This window comes from Phocoena sinus, chromosome 19, assembly GCF_008692025.1.
Source record: "Phocoena sinus isolate mPhoSin1 chromosome 19, mPhoSin1.pri, whole genome shotgun sequence".
Classification (NCBI taxonomy): Eukaryota; Metazoa; Chordata; class Mammalia; order Artiodactyla; family Phocoenidae; genus Phocoena; species Phocoena sinus.
In genome coordinates this window covers 22867262-22893995 of record NC_045781.1, presented here as the reverse complement: position 1 = coordinate 22893995, position 26734 = coordinate 22867262, and the positions used below count along the sequence as shown (strand labels likewise).

Sequence of the window (26734 nt, the reverse complement as noted above, 5' to 3'; positions counted from 1 at the left end):
GGATATGTCTGAGACCAGATCCTTCATGGCCACATGACTCCATTTTTGTAAGCTTGAACTATGATTATTTCATTATAATTTCAGTTTGTCATCAGATGTAAGTGGGGTGTTAATGTCCTCTACTGTTATTGTTACTTTCAGTTTCTTCCTTTATGTTTGTTAGTATTTGCTTTATGTATTTAGGTGCATGTTAGGTGCATATATATTTATAATTGTTATATCTTCTTGTTGGATTGATCCCAAGATCATTATGTAATGTCCCTCTTTATCTCTTGATACAGTGTTTGTTTTAAAAAGTCTTTCTTGTCTGATATGAGTTCTGGTACCCAGCTTTCTTTTCATTTCCATTTCCATAGAATACCTTTTGCCATCCCCTCAACTTCCATCTGTGTCTTTAGATCTAAAGTAAGTCTCTTACAGGCAGCATATATGCAGGTCTTGTTGTTTTTTTTTTAACCCATTCAGCCACTCTGTGTCTTTTGATTGCAGCACTTAGTCCATTTACATTTCAAGTAATTATCGATAACTGTATTTATTGTCATTCTGTTCATTGTTTTCAGTGGGGGTGGGGGAGTGTTGTAGTTCTTTTTGTTCCTATCTTCTTCTCTTGTTCCCTTCCCTTGAGATTTGATGACTATCTTTAATGTTATGTTTGGATTCCTTTCTTTTTGTGTGTGTGTATCTATTGTGAATTTTTAGTTTGGTTACCATGAGGTTTATATATAGCAGTCTATAAATAGTGATTACTTTATATTGCTGATCTCTTAAGTTCAAACACATTTTAACAACCCTACATTTTTACTGCCCCCTACCATGTTTACTGTTTTGAACATCATATTTTACATCTTTTAGTATGTTTATCCCTTAACTATTTATCGTATATATAAATGATTTTACTTCTTTTGTCTTTTAACCTTCCTGCTATCTTTATATATGGTTGACTTATTACCTTTACTGTACATTTGCCTTTCCCAATGAGATTTTTCCTTTCATAATTTTTCATACTTCTAGTTGTGGTCGTTTATTTCCACTTAGTGAAATCCCTTTAACTTTTCTTGTGAAGTCAATTTAGTAGTGCTGAACTCTTTTAGCTTTTGCTTGTCTGTAAAACTTTATATTACCTTCAAGTCAATGATAGCCTTGCATTATGGAGTATTCTTGGTTTTAGGTTTTTTCCCTTTTATCACTTTCAGTGTATCGTGCCATTCCCTCTGGCCTTCATAGTTTCTGCTGAAAAGTCAGTTGATACTCTTTGGGAGTTCTGTTATATGCAATTAGTCATTTTTCCCTTGTTGCTTTCAATATTCTCTCTTTAATTTTTGCCATTTTAATTACAGTGTACCTTGGTGTGGATCTCTTTGGGTTAATCTTGTACAGGACTCTCTGTGCTTCCTAGACCTGATGTCTGTTTTTTTCCCAGGTTAGAGAAGTTTTCAGCTACTATTTCTTCAAATAAGTTCTCCAGCCCTTTCTCTCTTTTTCTGCAGTCCCTATAATGTAAATTTTAATGTGCTTGATGTTGTCCTAGAAGTGGCCTTATGTAGGAGCCCCAGCAGCACATACCCCTCTGGTCACCAGAGGTATATGCTCTAGGGGTGCTCCATTTGTGGGCTGCATGGGCCCTTCTGTTGTGACTGGGCTGACTATTATGGGCATACTGGTAGGCAGAGCTGGCCCCTAGCTCAGTTAGCTGTCAGACCCCACCTCATTGTGAGGCTGCCATCCATTGGTGTGCGGGTCTAGGTTCCAGAACGCCTGGCTCTACAGCCTGGGGAGTCATGGGGCTAGTGCCAGTCTGCTGGTTTGTGGGGCCAGGTCCCTGGGTGGCTGGCTTCAGGGCCTGCATTCCCATGGTTGGTGCCAGCCCAGTGGTGGGTGGGGCTGGGTTCTGGGATAGCTGGCTGCAGGGCCTGCTGTTCCCAGATCTGGGACCAGCTTGCTGGTGGGCAGGACCAGGTGCCATGGCAGCTGTTCTGGGACTGGAGTCACCTGATGGTGGGTGTGGCTACGTCTCTGGTGCCTGTCTTCAGTGTCTGGGTTGTCCCATGGCTGCTACTGGCCTGCTGTTGGGCGGGGCCTGTTTCTGGGGTGGCTGGCTGAGGGGTTTGTTGGGACTCAGAGAGACCTACAGCTGGTGCCAACCTGCTAGTGAGTGGGGCTGTGTCCCCACATGGCTGGCTGCTTGACCTGGGCATTCTTGAGACTGGTGCTCACCAGCTGGTATGTGTGTAAGCCACCAGCACTAATACATTAGAGGGAGTACTCTAAAATGATGCTTGTCAGCACCAGTGTTATCGTGGTAGTACAAGCTTCCAAAAATGGCTGCCACCAGCGTCCGTATCCCCAGGACTCCCAGTTGCCTCCTGCTTCTCTGGCAGGCTCTCTAGGGTCAGCAAGTGTGTCTGACCCAAGCTCTTTTCAAATTACTGCCTCTGCGCTGGATCTTGGAGCATATGGGATTTTACGTGCACCCAAGAGTGAAATCTCTGTTTTCTAGAGCTCTCCAGCTCTCCAGTATGCAAGCTCTGCTGACTTTCAGTGCCACATGTTCTAGAGGCTTGTCTTCCCAGTGCTTAGTTGCTCCGCGGCATGTGGGATCCTCCCGGACCGGGGCATGAACCTGCGTCCCCTGCATCGGCAGGCAGACTCTCAACCACTGCATCACCAGGGAAGCCCTAAATACCTATTACTGTGTATTCACTTGCTAGCATTTTTGTCAGGCCCATATTTAGCATTTCAAAAATGTTGCCTTTGTAATACAAAAAATAGCAATTAAAGAAATATAATAGCAAGGGAGAGGCCTAGGATTCTCACATTCCAAGAAAATATATTGTTCATATATTGTCCTTTCAGGAGGTGGACAACCAATGTCAACTAAAAAGAGTAGAATAACAGATTGATACATGTTCAGATACATGTGGGAAATTTAGCAAAATATTTATGAACATGAATCCAGTCAAGGGAAACAAATATGATATATAAAATCCATGTTAGCCAAGCTTTTAAAAAGCTATTGTTCATAGGTCTTAGAAACTCCTTCCCTCCTTTCCACATAAGTAATCAGAAATCAAGTAGAATACCAAAATGAGAGTGATACATAATGATCATTTTTCGTATACTCTACAATGTGAAATAGGGTTCTAAAGAGTGAAAGAGAATCATGGATTGCCTGAATTCAAACTCCTTTTGCATTATAGCCATTATAGCTAGGATGTTTAAACAGACTTACTCAGGTTTTTTTCCCACAGAACTAAAGTTGAACTCATGGTCTTTCCCACTGAGTTACAGTCTCTACATCTTCAGCAACTTACTATTCGTTAGCATGAACATGAGAATCGCAGTTTATTAGTGATATTTTCTATAAATTTTCATTATCGTAGTATGCCATTACTTAGAAGTTTTAAAGCCATCGTTACCCCCAAAACAGAATTTTGTCTCTCCTTCAAGTAATAGTAAAAAGTAAGTTTGAATGATGAACTTAAATCTTAAATTGGGTCACTTGAGGTCACCCAAGGCCAAGAAAGACCTGATGAGGGAGAGGGTTTTAGCTTAATAGAAGCACTAATTGTGTTACATCTGCTTTTTCTTTCAGAGTTTTAGTTAATTATCTAAATTTTTTGTACTCTGCTTAATAAAGGATTTAATAGGTGATTATATATACATTCCTGGTTTAATCTTATTTTAATGCATTTTCATTGATTGGATAATGCCCTTTTTCTAAGGTACATAATTATCTTAAGTCAGCATGTTGTCAAGCTTTTCCCCAAAAGATAAAATTGAAGTTAAATGTGGTTAGTTCTTTCATCTCACTGGTATTCAAGTACAGAGGATTTCTTACATTTCATGAACCAATGAATATTTCATAGAAGTTGATTTTAGAATATGGTGTAAACACGAAATATGGCTGGTGACAGAACAATTTGTTTTCCTTGATTGAATTTCATTGGTATCCCCAACCCTAAATGAATCTGACTGATATTTATCTAAAACACAGATGAATCAGTTGTCCAGAGGAGTCACCTTGGTAGAATAAACATTTATTTAATAATGTTTAAAACACTTTAGAAGTTCTTCTGTAAGAATTGCCTGTATGGGGAATGATTGCTAATAGGGATGGGATTCTGCATGTGGGTGATGAAAATAATCTGAAATTTAATAGAGTTGGTGGTTGTACAACCTTGTGAATATACCAAAGACTGCTAAATTGTACACTTTAAAATGGTGAATTTTTTGGTAAATTAGTTGTCTCAATAAAAGTAAGTCAGTTAAAGAATCAGACTCACATAAGTCTCACTGATTTATATATACTTTGATTTTGTATAAATATTGTACTAACCAACCTATTTACTGACCTTAACCATAACACTTAAGTTCACATTTACTGCTCACACTGAAGACTTAACCATCACTGGGAACGTTAGAAGACTCAACATCTTCCAAAGGCATCCTCAAAGAGGAATCACAAAAATGTCCTCAGCAATGACATTGAAATAAGTATAGAGCATCACAGCAAGCTTGCTTGGAGGACACAAGATTTGTGTGTGTTGTGAGATTATTCTTCTATAAAAATTGGTCATATTAACTTGTTACATTCAGTTTTTCTTGTGCAGCAATCCCAGGCTACACTGGGCCTTGTGAGGTATCTCACAGGGCAACCCAGAGAGGTATTTGGCCATCCTCAGGGGTACAGATAGACTACATCTCCATTTTCCTTTGCTTCTAACATATTTGATCACTTCAAAAATAGAGGAGCTGAGGAGAAAGATGGCAGTGCTTAACAATAAATTAAGCTTTTAGTGTTTATTTTTCTTATTAAAAAAGCATTACCTGTTATCTTTTACTTTAAAAAGTATTTACTGAGTGCCTGTTCTACTGAAGCAAATTCTGGGTGCTGAGGATATAAGACTGAATAAGAGAGATAAATTTAGGAAAAGTAGACAATAAACAAGCAAATCATAAATAAGAAAAATAAAGTGTGCTAAGGCTATGCAGTGAATTAAAATAGGTGATGTGAGAATGACTGGTGACTACAGGAAAACAGTATTTTCTTCCTGCTACAAAAACTACATACATATCAAAAGAAATAAAATAAAACATACTTAAAACCCTGCACACCAAGAGATAACCACCATTAGTCTTGGGTGTATGTCCTTCCAAACCCAGCTCTATCTCTGTGTGCTCAAGAGTGTGTACATGTGTGTGATGTTTTGTTTGTATTGTAAAATAAGATCATACTATTAATACTGTGTTGTGACCTGCTTTATTCATTTAACATATTATGAACAATTTTATATGTCAGTAATATTACTTTTATAATGCCATTTTAACAATTATAAAATATTCCATTTGGTTGATTTAATCAGTCTTCAGTTATTGGATGCTTGGACTGTCTATTGCATAACTCAAAACAATCACATGAAAGGGTGTCATATTTAGCTTAAGTTTACGTGATCAAAAAATTATTCATTTCTAATGTTGAATGATACAAGTTTCTCTCCATCACTGTGAGATATATACTTTTCATTCTTCTGGTTTGGTTTGTTGTTTTGGGTGGTTGTTTCTGCACCACGAGGCATGTGGGATCTTAGTTCCCCGACCAGGGATCAAATTCTCGCCCCATGCAGTGGAAGCGCAGTCTTAACCATTGGACCGCCAGGGAAGTCCTGGGTGTTTTTTTAAATCTTCTATCTGCCCCCTGGGGACATTCCACAAGGCAGAATCTTCAGCTGTTGACTTTTTTTCCCTGTATTTCTTTCCTCAGTTATTTCATTCAGATTTACAACACAAGTTTTCTTAACTTCTAGGTGAAAAACCGCCAGATCTTTATCTCAGACCTTGTCTTCTCTGCCATGTGGCTGTCCGACCACTTGCCTTGTCTAAAACCTGCCTTGTCTAAAACCTCAAGACTTGCCTTTTCTAAAACCAAACAATCTTGCCTTGTCTAAAACCAAACAATCCTCAAACTTGCCTTGTCTAAAACCTTGTCTAAAACCAAACTTGCCTTGTCTAAAACCAATCACACCTCTCTGTCTCTTGCTTTGTCTAAAACTTGCCTTGTCTAAAACCAATCACACCTCCCCGTCTCTTCAAATCCAACTCTTCCTCATAATTTCCCTGTTTACTACAAAGATATCATCATGGCCCCAATCATTTTAGCCTAGGAAAGTTAAATTACCTTTGACTCCTCCACAAAGCAGATACGATCCTCTTTCATAATGTGATTTTCAGACTTCTTTTCTTTTCCATCATCACTGGCACCTCCCTAGTGGCAAGACACTTTCAAGACACTTTCTGCTTAGTCCGAATTATTATTTTAACAGTCTCCTCATTGATTTTTTTATTTGGTAACCCCTCCCTTTCAATTCTGCCTATATCTCTGGATCTTACTGCATCAGTTATCCCCGCTTTGCCTTCAGAATCATCTCATTCCACCCTCTTTTCCTCCCAATCTTTATTTAAATATGTGCAAGTCTCCCCAGACTTAAAAATGTTTTTGTGACTCTAGACAGCTTTCTCTACTTTATTACCTCAAATTCACCCTGCCACAGTCTGGCTTCAGGCCATTCCACTCTACTAAACCTCTCATTCAATCCCAGTGGCTTCTAATTGACAAATCCAGTGGATACTTCACAGCCTTTATGTCACCAGATTTTTGTCTACATTGGGCGGTTGATAACTTACTCGTAAACTTTTCTGGTTCTCTCTATATTCTCTCTCACTGTTCCTATACCATCTCTTCAGAAAACTCTTCTCACCTTGACCTCTTAAATACTGGTATTTCTGAGGGCCCCATTCTCAGCCCTTAGTTCTCTGCATGTTCATCTACTTTGGCTATTTTAATTACAATTTAGAAGCTTAGGACTTTTAAATCCCTGTATCTGGGCCTCACACTTGTGTGTATAACTGCCTGATGGATCTTCCCCTGAATGCTCTACCAAAGGCACCGCAAACCTGAAACTATCTTCTCTCCCCTAAAACCATTCTTAGTTTTCTGTTTATCTCATGTGGTGGTACTATCATTCACCTAATCATTCAGACCAGAAATGTGGAAGTCATCTTTCATTTCCCTTTCTCTTTCGTTTCATCTCTCCCTTTCCCCTCATCCAACTCGCCACTGCATTCTACAGTATTCACAACTAAACAAGAACTAGTATAATTTCCTAACCAATCTTTGTTTCCTATGTGTGTATACTTCATAAGTTGCAGTGTGTCCATGAATTTCTCACTCTGAAAGTCTCAATATTCTGTTTATACCATTACCCAACTAACAAATAAAATGACCATTATATTTCATTTTACATAATTTAAAACAAATATTATAATACCTAGAAAAAATGTTGCAGTGGCCGCCAAATTACTAATACAAGGAATGCCTTCAAATAAAGATAAATTAAAACATTGCAAAATCTTTTCTCACCATTTATTTGACAGAAGCTTAGCATTCAGTCTTTCATCCTATTAAGTTTTGCATTTCAATTGGCGTTGCTCTACAAAAGATGCTTGCTTCCTCTCTTCATTCAAGAAACATTTACCTTCTGCCCACTGACTCTCCTAGCCTAGCTGCTATCTGGGGAATAAAGGTATTGCTTTTGCCCAGAGCTCAAGTGAACTTTATTCTGGACATCAAGTTTATCATCTCTTTTGAACATTTCTAATTGTCAGTAGTCTGTATTACAGGAACACTTAAATAATTTTAGTAATTTCAAAGTGGAAGTTATATATATAAACTTAGCTGAGAATTCTGCATTTACCAATAGCTGGGCAGCATGGATTTCAGAGCAACAACTCAAAAACAATTGTTTCATTTTTTTTTAGAGAATTCCTAATGGGCTTATTTGTGTTTCTTCTTAATTTGTTTTTCTTCTATGTGTAGAACTGCCTTTCTTAAGGTTTACACAGAAAGACATATCCCCAAATTGAAGCTCTTTTCCTTCCATGTGAGCCTAGGTTGATAATGAAATTGGGGAATTAAGAGGAAGAGAGTTAAGGACAATCTAGAAGAGCAGAACTCACTAGATAGAAATGACTAAACTGAACCCACAAGCTCTGAGAGCAGCCAGGGAGAAAATCAAACTTAAAGTTAAATGACCCATCAGCTACCTTCCTTTTTTAATGAGAAATAAGACAGATGCACATAGCGTATTAACAATAACAATTTAAAATACCCCGAACTTTGTCACGTGGTAGCTTATCAAGAAATAACACCGATTTTATAGCCTTAAAGAGAAATTAAAACCAGCCTCAAAAGGCTGCATACTAGATGTGTAAATATTGGCCAATTCAGAGAAGTGGCATTTGATATATGCATTTTACATGTTATGTCACTTAAACATTTCCCACAGGTATTTTCTGTGGGTTAAAATTTTCTGCACACATGTGTGACATGGAGAAGACAAGTGTCAAAACCATAAAATTGTACTTTTTTTTTTTGGCCTTGCCACGCAGCATGTGGGATCTTAGTTCCCTGACCAGGGATCAAACCCATGCTCCCTGCAGTGGAAGCGTGGAGTCCTAATCACTGGACCACCAGGGGATTCCCTATTCTTTTTTAACAGCTTTACTGAGGTATAATTCACTTGCCATACAATTCACCCACTTACTATATACAATTCAGTGGCTTTTAGTATATTCACGGAGTTGTGCATCCATTACCACAATCAATTTTGCAACATTTTCTTTACCCTAAAAATAAGCACACCTGCCTTAAGCCATAACTATCCAATCTCACCATCCCTAAGAAACGACTCATTATCTATCAGTTTTGCCTATTCCTAACATTTCGTATAAATGCAATCATACAATACATGGTAATCTATGACTGACTTGTTTGACTTAGCATAATGTTTTCCGGGTTCATCCATGTGGTAGCGTGTATCAGTACTTCGTTTCTTTTTGTTGTTGAATAATATTCCATTGTATGGATACACCATGTTTCGTTTAGTTCAGTTGCTATATATTTGGGTTGTTTCTACTTTTTTGGCTATTATGAATAACAGACCTATGAACATTCATATACAGATTTTTCTGTGGACATGTTTTCATTTCTCTTGAAATATACCTAGAAGTGGAATATACTTAGAAACGGAACTCTTTGTTGAACCATTTGAGGAACTACCAGATTATTTGCGAAAGCAGCTACACTATTTTATATTACCATCAGCTATGTATGAGAGTTCCAATTTTTGCATAAACTCACCAGTATTTGTTATTACCTGTCTTTTTTATTGTTACCATCCTAATAGATGTAAAGTGTTATCTCACTGTGGTTTGCAGTTTCCTGATGACTAATGATGTTGAGCTTCTTTTTCTGTGCTTAATGGCCATTTGTGTATCTTGCTTGGATAGTTGTCCATTTTGATCCTTTGCCCATTTTATTTTTAATATTTATTTATTTATAAATTGTTATAAATAGTCTTAGTTGCAGCACATGGGCTTTTCACTTCATTGCGGTGCACAGGATTCTCTCTAGTTGTAGCATGTGGGCTCTGTAGTTGCGGCACGTGGGCTTAGTTGCCCCATGGCATGTGGGATCTTAGTTCTCCAACCAGGGATCGAACCTGCGTCCCCTGCATTGCAAGACAGATTCTTAACCATTGGACCACCAGGGAAGCCCCCTTTGCCCCTTTATTTGTCTTTTTATTGTTGAGTTATAATAACTGTTTATATATCCTAGATACAAGACTCTTGTTAGATACATGATTTACAAAATTTTCTCCCATTCTGTGGGTTGTCTTTTCATTTTTGTGATGGTGTCCGTTGAACCACAAATGTTTTCATCTTGACAATGTCAAGCTTATATTTTCTTTTATTGCTTGTGTTTCTAGTGTTTTCTCATGAAGGAGTACCGTATATTTTTCACGGCTTTATTGAGCCTTAATTGACATAGAGTAAACTTCACATATTTAAAGTGTGTACATTGACAAGTTTTGACATATACATACACCTGTCGAAGTCTGTTGCCCACATATTATTTGGGATATTTGTTTTTTATATTGCATTTTGAGAGTTCTTTATATACAGATCCTCTTATTACAAATATTTCCTCTCATCTCTGGCTTGTCTTTTCATTCTGTGAACACTGTCTTTCAAAGGGCAGAAGCGCCTAATTTTTTTTTTTTTTTTTTGGTACGCGGGCCTCTCACTGTTGTGGCCTCTCCCGTTGCGGAGCACAGGCTCCGGACGCGCAGGCTCAGCGGCCATGGCTCACGGGCCCAGCCACTCCGCGGCATGTGGGATCTTCCCAGACCGGGGCACGAACCCGTGTCTCCTGCATTGGCAGGCAGACTCTCAACCACTGTGCCACCAGGGAAGCCCAGAAGTGCTTAATTTTGAAAAACCCCAATTTATTGATTTTTTCTTTAATGGATTATGATTTTTAGTGTCACATCTAAGAAATTTTTACCTAATTCAGTCACAAAGATTGCCTCTTATGCTTTCCCCTTGAATTTTTATAGTTCTACATTTTACTTGTAGGTCTGTGATCCATTTTGAGTTAATTATTCTATATGGTGCAAGATATGGATCCAAGTTCATTTTTTGGTAAACTGTTCCAGCACCATCTGTTGAAAAGGCATCTTCTTTCCATGTAATTGCCTTTGATCTTTGCTGAAAATCAATTAACCATATGTGTGTTGGTGAGTATATTTCTTCACTCTCTATTCTGTTCCAATGATCTACTGTCCATCTTTGCAGCAGTACCACATGCTTTAATTACTGCTGGTTTACAATGAATAGTGAATTCAGGTAGTGTAAGTCCTTAAACTTTATTCTTCTTTACCAGCATCATTTTGGCCATTCTAGGTCCTTGACATTTTCTGTGAATTTTAGGATCAGTTCATCAATTTCTGGAAAAAAAAAAAAAGTGTCCTGAGATTTTGATTGATATTACATTGAATCTGTAAGTCAATATGGAGATAACTGACATATTAACAATATTGAATTTTCTGCCCAATATCGAGTCTTCTGCCCATGACCACTGTGTGTGTGGATGTGTGTGTGTCCTTTTATTTTATTTAGGTCTTTAATTTTCTCAGGAGTGTGTTATACCTTTCAGTGTACAGGTCTTGTTCATCTTTTGTCAGTATGCAAGTATTGCATTTTTTATTGCTTTTGTCACTTGTACATTTTTATTGAAATTGCTGATTGTTGTTTGCTAGCATACAGAAATAAAACTGACTTTTGTATATTAATCTTGTATTCTGCCACCTAGCTCTATGTACTTATTAGTTCTACTAGGTTTTTTTAATAGATATTATAGGATTTTCTAAATAGGTGGTCAGATAATTTATGAATAAAGACTGTTTTTCTTCCTTTCCAATCTTGTTGCCTTTTCTTTGTTTTTCTTGCCGTTTACAATGGCTACAACCTGTAATTCAATGTTGAATGGATATGGTGAGAGCAGACATCATTGTCTTGGAGGAAGAGTGATCTTAGGAAGACAACATTCAGTCTTTCACTATTACTATGATGTTCAGTGTACGTTTTCTGTGAACACCCTGTATCATGTTGAGAAAGTTCCTTCTATTCCTAGTTTGCTACAATTTTGGATCAGGAATGGATATTGGATTTTGTCAAATATTTTTCTACCTTTATTGAGATGATCATATGGTTTTCCTTTTTGAATTTATTAATCTAGTGAATTGAACTGATTTATTTTAAAATATTAAAACAACTTTGCATTCCTGCAATAAACCCAAGTTGATCATGATTTTTTATCTTTTTATTCTATCTGTAGCCTTCAATTTGCAAGGTACTTAGTTCACTGAAACATGTCCATATCAGAATCATGTTGTATCTTTGCATGGTTCTCTGGTTATCATGAAGCAAGATATGTATGAGTTTGAGTGAACACTGTACCATGCAAAGCAAGATCTGACTCTATTGTTGGATTTGATTTTCTAGAATGTTGTTAAAAAGTTTTACATCTGTGTTCGTGAAGAATATTGGTGTGTAGTTTTCTTATAATATCTTTGTCTAATTTGATGTGTAATGTGGCTTCTTAGATGAGTTGGGAAACATGTCTCTCTCAACAATTTTCTAAAGAGTTCGTGTAGAATGGATATTATATCTTCTCTAAAAATTTGGCAGAATTCATCAGTGAAGCCATCTGGACCTGGGGTTTTTCAGAAGGTTTAAAACTGCAATTTGAATTTCTTTCTTTATCTTATGAATGAGCTTTGGTCATTTGTGACTTCCAAGGATTTTGTTCGTTTCATCTAACTTGTCAATTATATTGGCACAAAAATTTTCATAACATTATTATCCTTTTAATATCAGTAAAATCTGTTGTGCTGTTACCTGTCTCGTTCCTGTTATTTGTACTTTGTATCTTCTCTCTTTTTAATTTTTTTAAATGGCCATTCTCATTGGAAGTTTATCAGTTTTAAAATTGTTCTTCCCGAAGAACTGGCTTTTGGTTTCGTTGATTTTTCTCTATTGTTTTTCTGTTTTCTACTTCTTTGCTTTCCTCTATGTTATTATTTTATTTCTTCTGCTTATTTTAAATTTTATTTGCTCTTATACTTCAGTTTCTTAAGGAAGAAAGTGAGATCATTGATTTGAGATCTTTCTTCTTTTCTAATAAAGTGTTTAGTGCTATAAATTTCCATCTAAATACTGCTTTAGTGACATACTGCCAGTCTTGATGTGCTGTGTCTTTATTTTCATTCAGTTCAGAGTAGTTTGTCATTTCCCTGTGCTGCACTGAACATTGTGGTACATGTCTCTTTTTGGATTATGGTTTTTTCAGGGTATATGCCCAGTAGTGAGATTGCTGAGTCATATGGTAGTTCTGTTTTTAGTTTTTTAAGGAACCTCCATACTGTTCTCCATAGGGCCTGTATCAATTTACATTCCCACCAACAGTGCAAGAGGGTTCCCTTTTCTCCACACCCTCTCCAGCATTTATTGTTTGTGGATTTTTTTGATGATGGCCATTCTGACCAGTGTGAGGTGATACCTCACTGTAGTTTTGATTTGCATTTCTTTAATGATTAGTGATGATATTGATCATCCTTTCATGTATTTGTTGGCAATCTGTATATCTTCTTTGACGAAATGTCTGTTTAGGTCTCCTACCTATTTTTGAACTGGGTTGTTTGTTTTTTTGATATTGAGCTGCATGAGCTCCTTGTAAATTTTGGAGACTAATCCTTTGTCAGTTGGTTTGTTGGCAAATATTTTCTCCCATTCTGAGGGTTGTCTTTTCATCTTGTTTATGGTTTCCTTTGCTGTGCAAAAGCTTTCAAGTTTCATTAGGTCCCATTTGTTTATTTTTGTTTTTATTTCCATTTCTCTATGAGGTGGGTCAAAAAGGATCTTACTGTGATGTGTGTCATAGAGTGTTCCACCTGTGTTTTCCTCTAAGAGTTTTATAGTGTCTGGCCTTACGTGTAGGTCTTTAATCGATTTTGAGTTTATTTTTCTGTATGGTGTTAGGGAGTGTTGTAATTTCATTCTTTTCCATGTAGCTGTCGAGTTTTCCCAGCACCACTTACTGAACAGGCTGTCTTTTCTCCATTGTATATTCTTGCCTCCTTTATCAAAGATAAGGTGACCGTATGTGTGTGGGTTTATCTCTGGGCCTTCTATCCTGTTCCATTGCTCTGTATTTCTGCTTTTGTGCAGTACCATACTGTCTTGATTACTGTACCTTTGTAGTATACTCTGAAGTCAGGGAGCCTGATTCCCCCAGCTCCATTTTTCTTTCTCAAGATTGCTTTGGCTATTTAGGGTATTTTGTGTTTCCATACAAATTGTGAAATTTTTTGTTCTAGTTCTGTGGAAAATGCCATTGGTAATTTGATAAGGATTGCATTGAATCTGTAGATTGCTTTGGGTAGTATAGTCATTTTCACAATGTTGACTCTTCCAATCCAAGAACATGGTATATCTCTCCAGCTGTTTGTATCATCTTTAATTTCTTTCATCAGTGTCTTATACTTTTCTGCATACAGGTCTTCCGTCTCCTTAGGTAGGTTTATTCTTAGGTATTTTATTCTTTTTGTTGCAATGGTAAATGGCAGTGTTTCCTTAATAGTGGTGAGAGTGGGCAACCTTGTCTTGTTCCTGATCTTAGAGGAAATGCTTTCAGCTTTTTACCATTAAGACCGATGTTGGCTCTGGGTTTGTCATATATGGCCTTTATTATGTTGAGGTGGGTTCCCTCTATGCCTAGTTTTTGGAGAGGTTTTATCATAAATTCTTGTTGAATTTTGTCAAAAGCTTTTTCTGCATCTACTGAGATTGTCATATGGTTTTTATCCTTCAGTTTGTTAATATGGTGTATCACATTGATTGATTTGCATATGTTGAAGAATCCTTGCATTCCTGGGATAAACCCCACTTGATCATGGTGTATGATCCTTTTAATGTGCTGTGGGATTCTGTTTGCTAGTATTTTGTTGAGGATTTTTGCATCTGTGTTCATCAGTGATATTGGCCTGTAGTTTTCTTTCTTTGTGACATCTTTTTCTGATTTTGGTATCAGGGTGATGGTGGCCTCATAGAATGAGTTTGGGAGTGTTTCTCCCTCTGCTATATTTTGGAAAAGTTTGAGAAGGATAGGTGTAAGCTCTTCTCTAAATGTTTGATAGAATTCGCCTGTGAAGCCATCAGGTCCTGTGCTTCTGTTTGTTGGACGTTTTTAATCACATTTTCGATTTCAGTGCTTGTGATTGGTCTGTTCATATTTTTCTTCCTGGTTCAGTCTCAGAAGGTTGTGCTTTTCTAAGAATTTGTCCATTTCTTCCAGGTTGTCCATTTTATCGACATATAGTTGCTAGTAGTAATTTCTCATGATCCTTTGTATTTCTATAGTGTCGGTTGTTACTTCTTTTTCATTTCTAATTCTGTTGATTTGAGTCTTCTCCCTTTTTTTCTTAATGAGTCTGGCTAATGTTTTATCAATTTTATTTATCTTCTCAAAGAACCAGCTTTTAATTTTATTGATCTTTGCTATTGTTTTCTTCATTTGTTTTTCCTTTATTTCTAATCTGATCTTTATGATTTCTTTCCTTCTGCTAACTTTGGGAGATTTTTTGTTCTTCTTTCTCTCATTGCTTTAGGTGTAAGATTAGGTTGTTTATTTGAGTTGTTTCTTGAGGTAGGATTGTATTACTATAAACTTCTGTCTTAGAACTTCTTTTGCTGCATGCTGTAGGTTTTGGGTCATCGTGTTTTCATTGTCATTCGTTTCTAGGTATTTTTTGACTTCCTCTTTGATTATTTCAGTGATCTCTTGGTCATTTAGTAGTGTATTGTTTAGCTCCATGTGTTTGTATTTTTTACACATTTTTTCCTGTAATTGATATCTAGACTCATAACATTGTGGTCGAAAAAGATACTTGATACAATTTCAATTTTCTTAAATTTACCAAGGCTCGATTTGTGACCCAGGATATGATCTATGCTGGAGAATGTTCCATGAGCACTTGAGAAAAATGTGTATTCTGTTGTTTTTGGATGGAGTGTCCTATAAATATCAATTAAGTCCATCTTGTTTAATGTATCGTTTAAAGCTTGTGTTTCCTTATTTACTTTCATTTTAGATGATCTGTCCATTGGTGAAAGTGGGGTGTTAACGTCCCCTACTATGATTGTGTGTTGCTGTTGATTTCCCCTTTTATGGCTGTTAGCCTTTGCCTTATGTATTGAGGTGCTCCTGTGTTGGGTGCAGAAATTTTTACAATTGTTATATCTTCTTGGATGGATCCCTTGATCATCATGTAGTGTCCTTCCTTGTCTCTTGTAACATTCTTTATTTTAAAGTCTATTTTATCTGATATGAGTATTGTTACTCCAGCTTTCTTTTGATTTCCATTTGCATGGAATATCTTTTTCCATCCCAGCACTTTCAGTCTATGTGTCCCGATGTCTGAAGTGGGTGTCTTGTAGACAGCATATATACAGGTCTTCTTTTTGTATCCATTCAGCCAGTCTGTGTCTTTTGGTTGAAGCATGTAATCCATTTATATTTGAGGTAGTTATTGATATGTATGTTACTATTACCATTTTCTTAATTGTTCTGGATTTGTATTTTAGGTCTTTTCCTTCTCTTGTGTTTCCTGCGTAGAGCAGTTCCTTTAGCAGTTGTTGTAAACCTGGTTTGGTGGTGCTGAATTCTCTTAAATTTTGCTTGTCTGTAAAGGTTTTAATTTCTCCATTGAATCTGAATGAGTTCCTTGCTGGATAGAGTAATCTTGGTTGTAGGTTTTTCCCTTTCATCACTTTAAATGTGTCCTGCCACTCCCTTCTGGCTTGCAGAGTTTCTGCTGAAAGGTCAGCTGTTAACCTTTTGGAGAGTCCCATGTATGTTATGTGTTGCTTTTCCCTTGCTGCTTTTATTATTTTTTCTTTGTATTTAATATTTGATAGTTTGATTAATATATGTCTTGGCATGTTTCTCCTTCGATTTATCCTGTATCAGACACTCTCTGTGCTTCCTGGACTTGAATCTTTACTTTCCCACGTTAGGGAAGTTTTCCACTATAATCTCTTCAAATATTTTCTCAGACCCTTTCTTTTTCTTTTCTTCTTCTGGGACCTCTATAATTAGAACATTGGTGTGTTTAATGTTGTCCCCAAGGTCTCTGAGACTGTCCTCAATTCTTTTCATTCTTTTTTCTTTATTCTGCTCTGCAGTAGTTATTTCCACTATTTTATCTTCCAGGTCACTTATCCATTTTTCAGCCTCAGTTATTCTGCTATTGATTCCTTCTAGAGAGTTTTTAATATCATTTATTGTGTTGTTCATCACTGTTTGTTTGCTCTTTAGTTCTTCTCGGTGCTTGTTAAATGTTTGTTTTATTTTCTCCATTCCATTTCCAAGATTTTGGATCATCTTTACTGTCATTACTCTGAATTCTTTTTCAGGTAGACTACCTATTTCCTCTTCATTTGTTTGGTCTGGTGGATTCTTATCTTGCTTCTTCATCTGCTGCATATTTCTCTGTCTTCTCATTTTGTTTAACTTACTGTGTTTGGAGTCTCATTTTCGCAGGCTGCAGGTTTGTAGTTCCCGTTGTTTTTGATGTCTGCCCCTAGTAGGTGAGGTTGGTTCAGTGGCTTGTGTAGGTTTCCTGGTGGAGGGGACTGGTGCCTGTGTTCTTGTGGGTAGGGCTGGATCTTGTCTTTCTGGTGGTCAGGGCCATGTCTGGTGGTGTGTTTGGGGATATCTGTGAACTTAGTATGATTTTAGGCAGCCTCTCTGCTAATGGGTGGGGTTGTGTTCCTGTGTTGCTAGTTGTTTGGCATGGGGCATCCAGCACTGGAACTTGCTGTCCGTTGGGTGGAGCTGGGTCTTAGCATTGAGATGGAGATCTCTGGGGAACTCTTGCTGATATTACATGGGGCTGGGAGGTCTCTAGTGGTCCAGTGTCCTGAACTCGGCTCTCCCACCTCAGAAGCTCAGGTCTGACACCAGGCCGGAGCACCAAGACCCTTTCTGCCACATGGCTCAGAAGAAAGGGGAGAAGAAAAGAAAGAAAGAAATTTTAAACATTTTTAAATTATTAAAATAAAAAAATACTAAAATAGAGAGCAACCAAACCAATAAACAAATACACCAATGATAACAAGCACTAAAAAGTAAACTAAGATAAACATAAAAATCAGAAACAAATCAGCCTCAGACAGCAAACCCCAAATGTACAGTTGCTCCCAAAGTCCACCGCCTCAATTTTAGGATGATTTGTTGTCTATTCAGGTATTCCACCGATGCAGGGTACATCAAGTTGACTGTGGGGTTGTAATCCACTGCTCCTGAGGCTGCATGGAGAAATTTCCCTTTCCCTTCTTTGTTCACAGAGCTCCTGGGGTTCAGCTTTGGTTTGGGCCCCACCCCTGCATGTAGGTTGCCCTCAGGCATCTGTTCCCCACCCAGACAGGAGGGAGTTAAAGCAGTGGCTGATTAGGTCCCTCTTGCTCACTCAGTCCGGGGAGAGGGAGGGGTACGGTAGTCATAATTGGAATGCAGGGTGAGCCTGTGACGGCAGAGGCCACCATGACGTTGTAACAGCCTGAGGTGCACCGTGTGTTCTCCCGGGGAAGTTGTCCCTGGATCACAGGACCCTGGCAGTGGTGGGCTGCACAGGCTCCTGGGGGGGATGTGGGGGGGGGATAGTGACCTGTGCTTGCACACAGGATACTTGGTGGCGGCAGCAGCAGTGTTAGTGTTTCATGCCGTCTCTGGAGTCCGAGCTGATAGCCACAGCTCATGCCCATCTCTGGAACTAACATAAGCGGTGCCCTGCCTTCTGTCAGCACACAGGGAAGGAATCCCCTCTCCTCACACACCCTGAAACAATGGTCTCTTGCCTCTTCGGCAGGTCCAGGCTTTTTCCCAGACTCCCTCCCGGCTAGCTGTGGTGCACTAGCCCCCTTCAGGTTGTGTTCTCGCAGCCAACCCCAGTCCTCTACCTGGGGTCTGACCTCTGAAGCCCGAGCCTCAGCTCCCAGCCCCCACCCTCCCCGGTGGATGAGCAGACAAGCCTCTCAGGCTGGTGAGTGCTGATCGGCACTGATCCTCTGTGCAGGAATCTCTCCACTTTGCCCTCCGCACCCCTGTTGCTGCGCTGTCCTCCATGGCTCTGAAGCTTCCCACCCCACACCCCCCGTCTCTGCCAGTGAAGGGGCTTCCTAGTGTGTGGAAACTTTTCTTCCTTCACAGCTCCCTCCCAGAGGTGCAGGTCCTGTCTCTATTCTTTTGTCTTGTTTTTTCTTTTTTCTTTTGCCCTACCCAGGTACCTGGGGGTTTTCTTGCCTTTTAGGCAGTCTGAGGTCTTCTACCAGCGTTCAGTAGGTGTTCCGTAACAAGAGTTGGTCCACACGTAGATGTATTTTTGATGTATTTTTGGGGAGGAAGGTGATCTCCACGTCTTACTCCTCCACAGTCTTGAAGGTCCCCCCTCTTTGAGCCATTTTAATCCTGTCTCCAGTATCTCTTATTTCTGCCTCTGCAGTTATCAGTGCCAGAGTTCCTCTGGGCAGGTCCATTGTTGACATAGTCATAATCCTCTATCTGTACATCACTTTGAGGGTGCTGATCATTAAGAAGTCTTGACCTTTTCCCAGACCCTCTCATGTATTTTAGGCATATCCTGTAATGCTAGCTAAGCCTAACACAGTGCCTGAAACTGCTCACAGATTCCTCCTCCAGAACTGCTCAGGTGGCAAAATGTTTCATGTTTTGAGGTGAGAATTGAGTCTAGCTCAATATTTGAGAAATAGTTTGGAGAACATTAGTATCCCATGTCTTGTTAAAGCTTGTTCGAGTTAAAGGACTCTAGGGATATCAAAGGCAGATTCATCTTCTGAGGCTGACATCACAGAAAGTAACTGCACCTTTTGACAAAATAGTCCTTCACAGCACTGTCTGGAGGACTGGATGTGACATTTTATTCCATTGGGAATACTGTTCTTCTTCACCACGATGTGAGAGGTGCGGGGCTCTCACGACCCAGGCCACCCAGCTCTCAGATCTCTTCCAGAACAGCCCTCGGGGCAGTTGCGGCTACTGGGGCACAGACACAGCAATGGGTGATCAAAGCCTGCAGCTCCTGCCGGGCACTCTAGGCAGAGACCAGGGCAAGCCCCAAGCCCAGGTAGCCGGGTGAACAGAGATAGCGCACGGAAAATTCCCAAAGGCATGTGCTCCTCATGCGCTGAGGGGCCGCCTGATTTCTTCTTTTGCTCGTAGATTATTTAGTGGTGTTTAATTTCTAAATATTTGGAGATTTTCCAGATATCTTTTATTGATTTATTTTTTCCTTTTTTTTTCCAGCTTTCTGAGATGTAATTGACATATAGTGACATTGTGTAAGTTTAAGGTATACAGTATTATTTGATATATGTATATATTGCAAAATGTTTACTACATTAAGGTAGTTAATATCCTTTATCTCACATAATTACCATTTTCTTGTTCTTATTTTTATAGTTAAAAACATTAAAGCCCTACTCTCACAGCAGCTTTCAAGTATAAAGTACAGTATTGTTAACTATTGTCATCATGCTGTACATTTGATCCCCTTAACTTAATCATCTTATAACTGAAAGTTCATGTCCTTTGACTGACATCTCCCCATTTCCCCCACCCCTCAGCCACTGGCAACCACCATTCCACTCTCTGATTCTATAAGTTCAGTGTTTTTATATTCCACATACAAGTGATATCATACAGTATTTGTCTTTCTGTTTCTGATTTACTTCACTTAGCATAATGTCCTCTAGGTTCATCCATGTTGACACAAATGGTAGGATTTTCTTCTTTTTTTAAGGCTGAATATTCCAGTGTATGTATATACCACATTTTCATTCTTCCATTTTTGGACATTTAGATTGTTTCCATATCTTGACTACTGTGAATATGGCTGCAACAAACATGAGAGTTCAGATACCTCTTTGAGATCTTGGTTTCACTTCTTTTCAATATGTACCCAAAAGTGGGATTGCTGTATTATATGGTAGTTCAAAATTTAGGTTTTTGAGGAAACCTTACATTTTACATCTGCTTATGTCATTAACACCATGCTGTGTTGTTTAATTATCAGTTATCTTTAAAGAGGTTTAAATAACAAGAAAACTTTCTGTTTGCCTACGTATTTCACATTTTCACTGCTCTTCATTCCTTTGTGTAAGTGCAGATACTCATCTGGTGTTATTTCCATCTGCCTGATGGACTTCCTTTAACATTTCTTAAAGAGCATGAGAAAAATATTGACATAAATGAGTATATAAGTATTATTAACCTTTTAGTGAAAGAAACCATAAATTTTAAAAACAATAAAAGGCTGGGGTGAAATGTTTATAACATATCAGAGTAATAATAACAGCACATATAATAATAACAGCAGATATTGAAAGTGTGTTGTGCTATGTACTGGGCACTATATTAAACCATTTACCATGTATTTTCTCATTTAATCCTTACAACAGCCGTTTGAGGTAATGTACCATTGGGTTTTTTTTAAATTTTTATTGGAGTATAGTTGCTTTACAATGTTGTGTTAGTTTCTGCTGTACAGCAAAAGAGAATCAGTTATACATATACATATATCCCCTCTTTTTTTGATTTCCTTCCCGTTTAGGTCACCACAGAGCATTGAGTAGAGTTCCCTGGGCTATACAGTAGATTCTCATTAGTTATCTATTTTATACATAGTAGTGTATATATGTCAATCCCAATCTCCCAGTTCATCCCACCCACTCCCTTCCCCCCGCTTGGTATCCATAAGTTTGTTCTCTACATCTATGTATCTATTTCTGTACTGTTTTTACACTCATTTTGCAAATAAGAATATGAGAATAACAGGTAGGGGCTAATGTCCTTAACAATCAGAGATCTAAAAACCAATAATTTAAAAAATTTAAGTGCCAATTCTTAGAAGAAATATGAATAGATAATAAACATAAAAGTACTACTCAGCTTCTCTCATATAACCAGGAGAATGAGATAATTTTTAAGCTACCCAATTGGCAAAAATAAGAAGCAGTGTTACTAATATTGGCAAGATATGAAGAAGGATATACTAGAGGTATGAATTGGTACATTTTTTTAGAAGGCCATTTAGCTTTACCTATTCACATTTAAAATACGCATATCCTTTGACCAGATGACTTCATTTGGAAATCCTTATACAAATTCTCAAGGGAAAATTGTGTGTGTGTGTGTGTCTGTGTGTGTGTGTGTGTGTGTGTGTGTGTCTGTGTGTGTGTGTGTGTAATGGGGAACAATTGAAGACAACCTGATTATCAATAGCAGGGTGTTAAAATGAATGATGGCATAGCTGTATAATGGAGTAAGCATTGAAAGGAATGAGCATGTAGGGAAACAGGCAGTTTGATGGGCTACTGCTGGGGGATATAAATTGGTACAACTTCTCTGGTGGGAATTTTCAAAATAGATTTCAGAAGTCCTCATTCAGGTTGTATCCCTTTTCCCCATGTGTATGCTATGTTATTGAGTGGAAAGAAAAAAGTTGCAGAATAATATGTATAGTAGAACCCAACTGGGTTTGTTTTGTGGTTTTTTTTGAAGGATATATTACTTAAATATTTGTATGTTCCCAGAAGAAGGTTTGGAAAGATGCACACCAAGTTGTTAACAGTGATTTTCCCTGGAAAGGAGGAGTTCAACTTTTTAAATGTCTCTATTACTTGAATTTTATAATAACTTTTGCAATAGTTTTGGGGAAAAAAAAGTTTTTTAAAAGTTATATCGGTTGTAATTGCCAAAAACACATAGAGCAGTTGACTCAAAAGAAGCAAGACTGTTTCTCCCCAAGGGTTTCCAAACCGAATGAATCAGAATTCTTTCTTCCTGGGCTTAAATGGAATTTTTTTTATATAGTTAAGATTGTTGGGCTCTACCTGTAGGGCTCAGTGGAGTTTAAAAGAACTGAAATTTTATAGACCCCATGTTCCAGAGTATAAGACTAACCTGTTTAGTGAGAATTCAGACAAAAACCATGGTGCATGGCATTTATAATCTTTACAAACTCATATCAAAAATTAAAATGACAAATTATGCAACTGCAGTTAGAGTTTTTGTTGTAGCTTATGTTGTGTATTTGAAATTGTGCCCAGAGTTATAATACAATAGTGAAACCCTTTCATCCCTGTTGTGAAAAGGGAAACCAGTGGCAAATTATCACTCAAAATGTCACCAGTGTGATGCGTTGGTTATAAAAGATTATAGAGGGCTGCCTTGGGAATTCCCTGGCGGTCCAGTGGTTAACACTCAGTGCTTTCACCGCTGTGCGCCCAGGTTTGATCCCTCGTCAGGGAACTAAGATCTCACAAGCTGCATGGCATAGCCAAAAAAAAAAAAGGCAGGCCACCTTTATCACTGGTTCTCATGTTTTAGTATAATCTAATAACAAAATAGAGTGTTCTTCATTTCTGTGAAATATCTAGTAAAATTGTTTAGCTACAAAGGTAGGATGGGTAAATTACCTGGAAAAAGTATTACAAATTAGAATTTTAAAATCAGTTATTAGACAGGAGACAAAGAAGAAATCATTATTCCTTCTAGTGGAATAACACTTTTATATGTTAGGCCTTGATCAAAGCCACCTCAAAGTTTTCCATGTAAATGTTATAATCTGGGAGTTTAAACTATTTGTGTTAGAATTTTTTATCTAGAAAAATAATGTGAAGCTAATCATATATCAAGTACATCAAGTAAATTGAATATTTTGCATGTTTCCTTACTCTATTGAACACTGAAAATTTTACCTTTCTTATAATAGAACTTTTTTCTTTTCCAAGTTGCCCAGACCCAAAGTAATATCCAAAGTAATATTTTCATATGGAAAAAAAGAAATCTGTCTTTATAGTTTTATTTAAAATAATTATTAGAGAAAATTGAGCAGTAATAAAATTTAAGCTTTTTAGCTTATTATTTTCTATGTAACATAGAGGGACCTGAAGGAATGTAAATATTAGAAAATGCCTATAAATAGGAGCCATTACATCAAATCACACCATTTACAAAAGTTACTTCTGTATTTAAAGAAAATATTTTTACATGGCATGGTGTTGCACTACATAAGTAAGAGTGATGATAATACATACACTTTTACTAAGATCTAAGTGAATGACAGGAATTGTTCTAAGTATTTTGCACTCGGTGTTTCATTTCTTTTTTACAACAATTCTTTAAGTACTCATGTTACTCAGTTTACAAATAAGGATCTGAGTCTTCAGGAGGTTAAATAACTTGTTTAAGGTCACGTAACTGCTAAATGATAGAGCCAGAATTTGAATCCAGGTAATCTGGTTCCAAAATCTAAACTCATCACCACTTTGCCTATAGAGTAGGATTCAAAAGGGAGGACTTCATAGCTATGCAAAGTACAACACTTCTTTTTTCTATCTTTTATCTGAGAGGTACTCAGCAATATCTACCCTACTGTCCATTTGGGAAGCTCAAATTGTATCATTGTAGATTTACTGCTTTGGGTTTACAAGACTTGGGGATGTCAGGAATCTCTATTTAAAATGCAGGTTTTTACCTAAGGAGTTATACAGATCTAAAGGGATGATGACAGTGTCCAGGAACTCAGTAATGAAACACAGGGTCAATGACTGTGGAGCATCAAGGAAGGGCGGAGAGATGGACTTGGAAATCACAAAAGAGGAGAGAGAGGCCAACAACTGACTAACCTCAGGATTTTTGCCAAAGACTGAAAAACAATAGCCAACAATTTAAGTTTTTTATGACTCAGGACAATAATTAGTAAGATGTAGGGATTTTTTTCATATTACTTAAGTGTATACCATTTACCATCTCTTTGATTCTAGTAAATACAGCATAGCTGATGCTACTCAGCATTGATATGTTATATTGACTAAATGCCATTGCCTTTGTCTCACAGCAATCAGCAGGCCTTTTTACTGGAGAATGTCCCTTGTAATAATGCAAGCTGTGAGGGGGCGCGTCGTATGTTTAAAGTCTACTGGGAGCTGATGGACCTAAACCAAATCAGAGATGCAGTGGTTGCCACCTTCTTTGATATTTACGAAGATGTGAGTTCAGAGCTCTTCTGTGTGTTTGGAATCTAATTGCCGTCCACCTTATCTCACTTTCACCCTATTTGACCAGAAAACGTAGATGAGATTATGAAAGCAAATGAGTTAATTAAAGAAAGCTCCTTTTAATGTTAAATGACAAAGGGAACACATTTATTGACACCACTGACTGATCAGTACAGTGAAATACGAAAATGCTTTTATCTCATTTTATGCTTGTTCAGATTAAACCACTAGAGAATCATGCTCACAGCAATTGTGCATGTGCACGAGTAGAGAAAAGAACAGCCAACAGATAACAGACCCTTAAACCTGCACAAGATCACAGAAGAATGGGTTCAGTGTGTACTCTCTCTTAACCTAGTGAACTAGAGTTGGCATCTATTGCTACAGATTCTTGTGACTGTCTTCAGTTGCCAGGTGGCCTGGGAAAGGCGCTCAGGGCCCTGGTTTTCTTCTTTCTAATGTCAAAAGCCAGTTTATCAAGTGCTTCTGGGCATTGTTGAGGGAAAATAGAATCTCCCAAGCTGTTTTGTTCTTTAAAAGTAATCCAGTTTATCACTCAGAAAAATAATAAATTCTGAAAAAAATGTGTTAAATTCCAGAGTTAATATGTCACAGTATATCCTTGTAAAACAATTTGATTATTTTAAAACGTTAAATCTCCATCAAGACATTATGTCCAACCCTAAGCCCGGTTGGTTGGTTGGTTTTCTTTTTTTTTTTTTATAAGAGGCTAATTCTCAATTATATGAATTATCCAAGTCCTTATTTTCCTCTGTCTTTCTGCTACCAAATCTCGTGTTTGTTCACTTTTCATAAGCAATTTCCAAGCATGAAAGTAATTGGTAAAAATATCACAAGAGGGAAAATCAAGAGAATTAACTACAAATCAATTAATTTCTGTACATAAAAATATAAATGAAATTTAAAATTGTGTTTAAATCTGGGAAATAAATTAGCTATGAAAGAATTAAATAATTAATATTCTTAACGTAGAAAGGTTTGTTCAAACTGATACAAGTCACCAGAAACTCCCACTGGAAAAACAGAACATGATTAAGGCAATTTACGGAAAAAACACAAGTAGCTAACATATGAAAAGATATGATAAATGGTCAACCTCATTAAGAGTCAGCAGAATGGAAATTTTAATGAACACACCTTTTTTACCCCCAATAAAATTAGCAAAGCTTCCCACTTTTTTAGGAAAAAAAAATAATGGGGGCCAGGGCAGATGAAAAGGTACCTTCTTTCTCTGATGATTGGAAACACTTTGGTACTCCATATCACAGACCTTTAAAAATTCATGCAGATATGACTGGAAGGAAGTACAAAATGCTAACAGTTATTTTCAGAGATTAAAATTATAGGTGTTTTTCATTTTATTTATAGTTTAATATTCAAGTTTTTATGTTCATCAAGTTGAATAAATAAGGTTTATATTTACATGGTAAACATATCATGCATTTTCATCATTTTTTTCATTCAGTCTAGTAGTTCTTACCATTTTTATGTTTTTTCCAGGGAATCTTGGACATTGTAGTACTAAGTAAAGGATATACAAAGAATGATTTTGCCATCCATACACTAAAAAATAACTTTGAAGCAGATGCTTATTTTGTTAAAGTCATTGGTGAGTATTTGTTTTGTATGTTTTATTATTACTATTAAGTATTAACGTTTAATTTTTTTTAACATCCTTATTGGAGTATAATTGCTTTACAATGGTGTGTTAGTTTCTGCTTTATAACAAAGTGAACCAACTATACATATACATATATCCCCATATCTCTTCCCTCTTGCGTCTCCCTCCCTTCCACCCTCCCTATCCCACCCCTCTAGGTGGTCACAAAGTACCAAGCTGATCTCCCTGTGCTATGCGGCTGCTTCCCACTAGCTATCGGTTTTACATTTGGTAGTGTACATATGTCCATGTCACTCTCTCACTTTGTCACAGCTTACCCTTCCCCCTCCCCATGTCCTCTAGTACATTCTCTTGTAGGTCTGCGTCTTTATTCCCATCCTTCCCCTAGGTTCTTCATGACCTTTTTTTTAGATTCCATATATATGGGTTAGCATACAGTATTTGTTTTTCTCTTTCTGGCTTACTTCACTCTGTATGACAGACTCTAGGTCCGTCCACCTCACTACAAATAACTCAATTTCATATCTTTTTATGGCTGAGTAATAATTCCATTGT

At 37.5% G+C, this 26734-nt stretch overlaps 1 protein-coding gene across 4 annotated transcripts in view; it reads left to right on the top strand.

Annotated features, from left to right (window-relative positions):
• Positions 1-26734, top strand: part of ITFG1 (integrin alpha FG-GAP repeat containing 1) — a 249392-nt gene that overhangs the window by 153010 nt on the left and 69648 nt on the right. For all 4 annotated transcript variants that reach the window (XM_032614034.1, XM_032614035.1, XM_032614036.1 and 1 more), the window contains exons 11-12: positions 24378-24528; positions 26059-26167. In XM_032614034.1, the coding sequence (XP_032469925.1) occupies positions 24378-24528; positions 26059-26167 (260 nt within the window). The remainder of the gene's footprint in view (positions 1-24377; positions 24529-26058; positions 26168-26734) is intronic.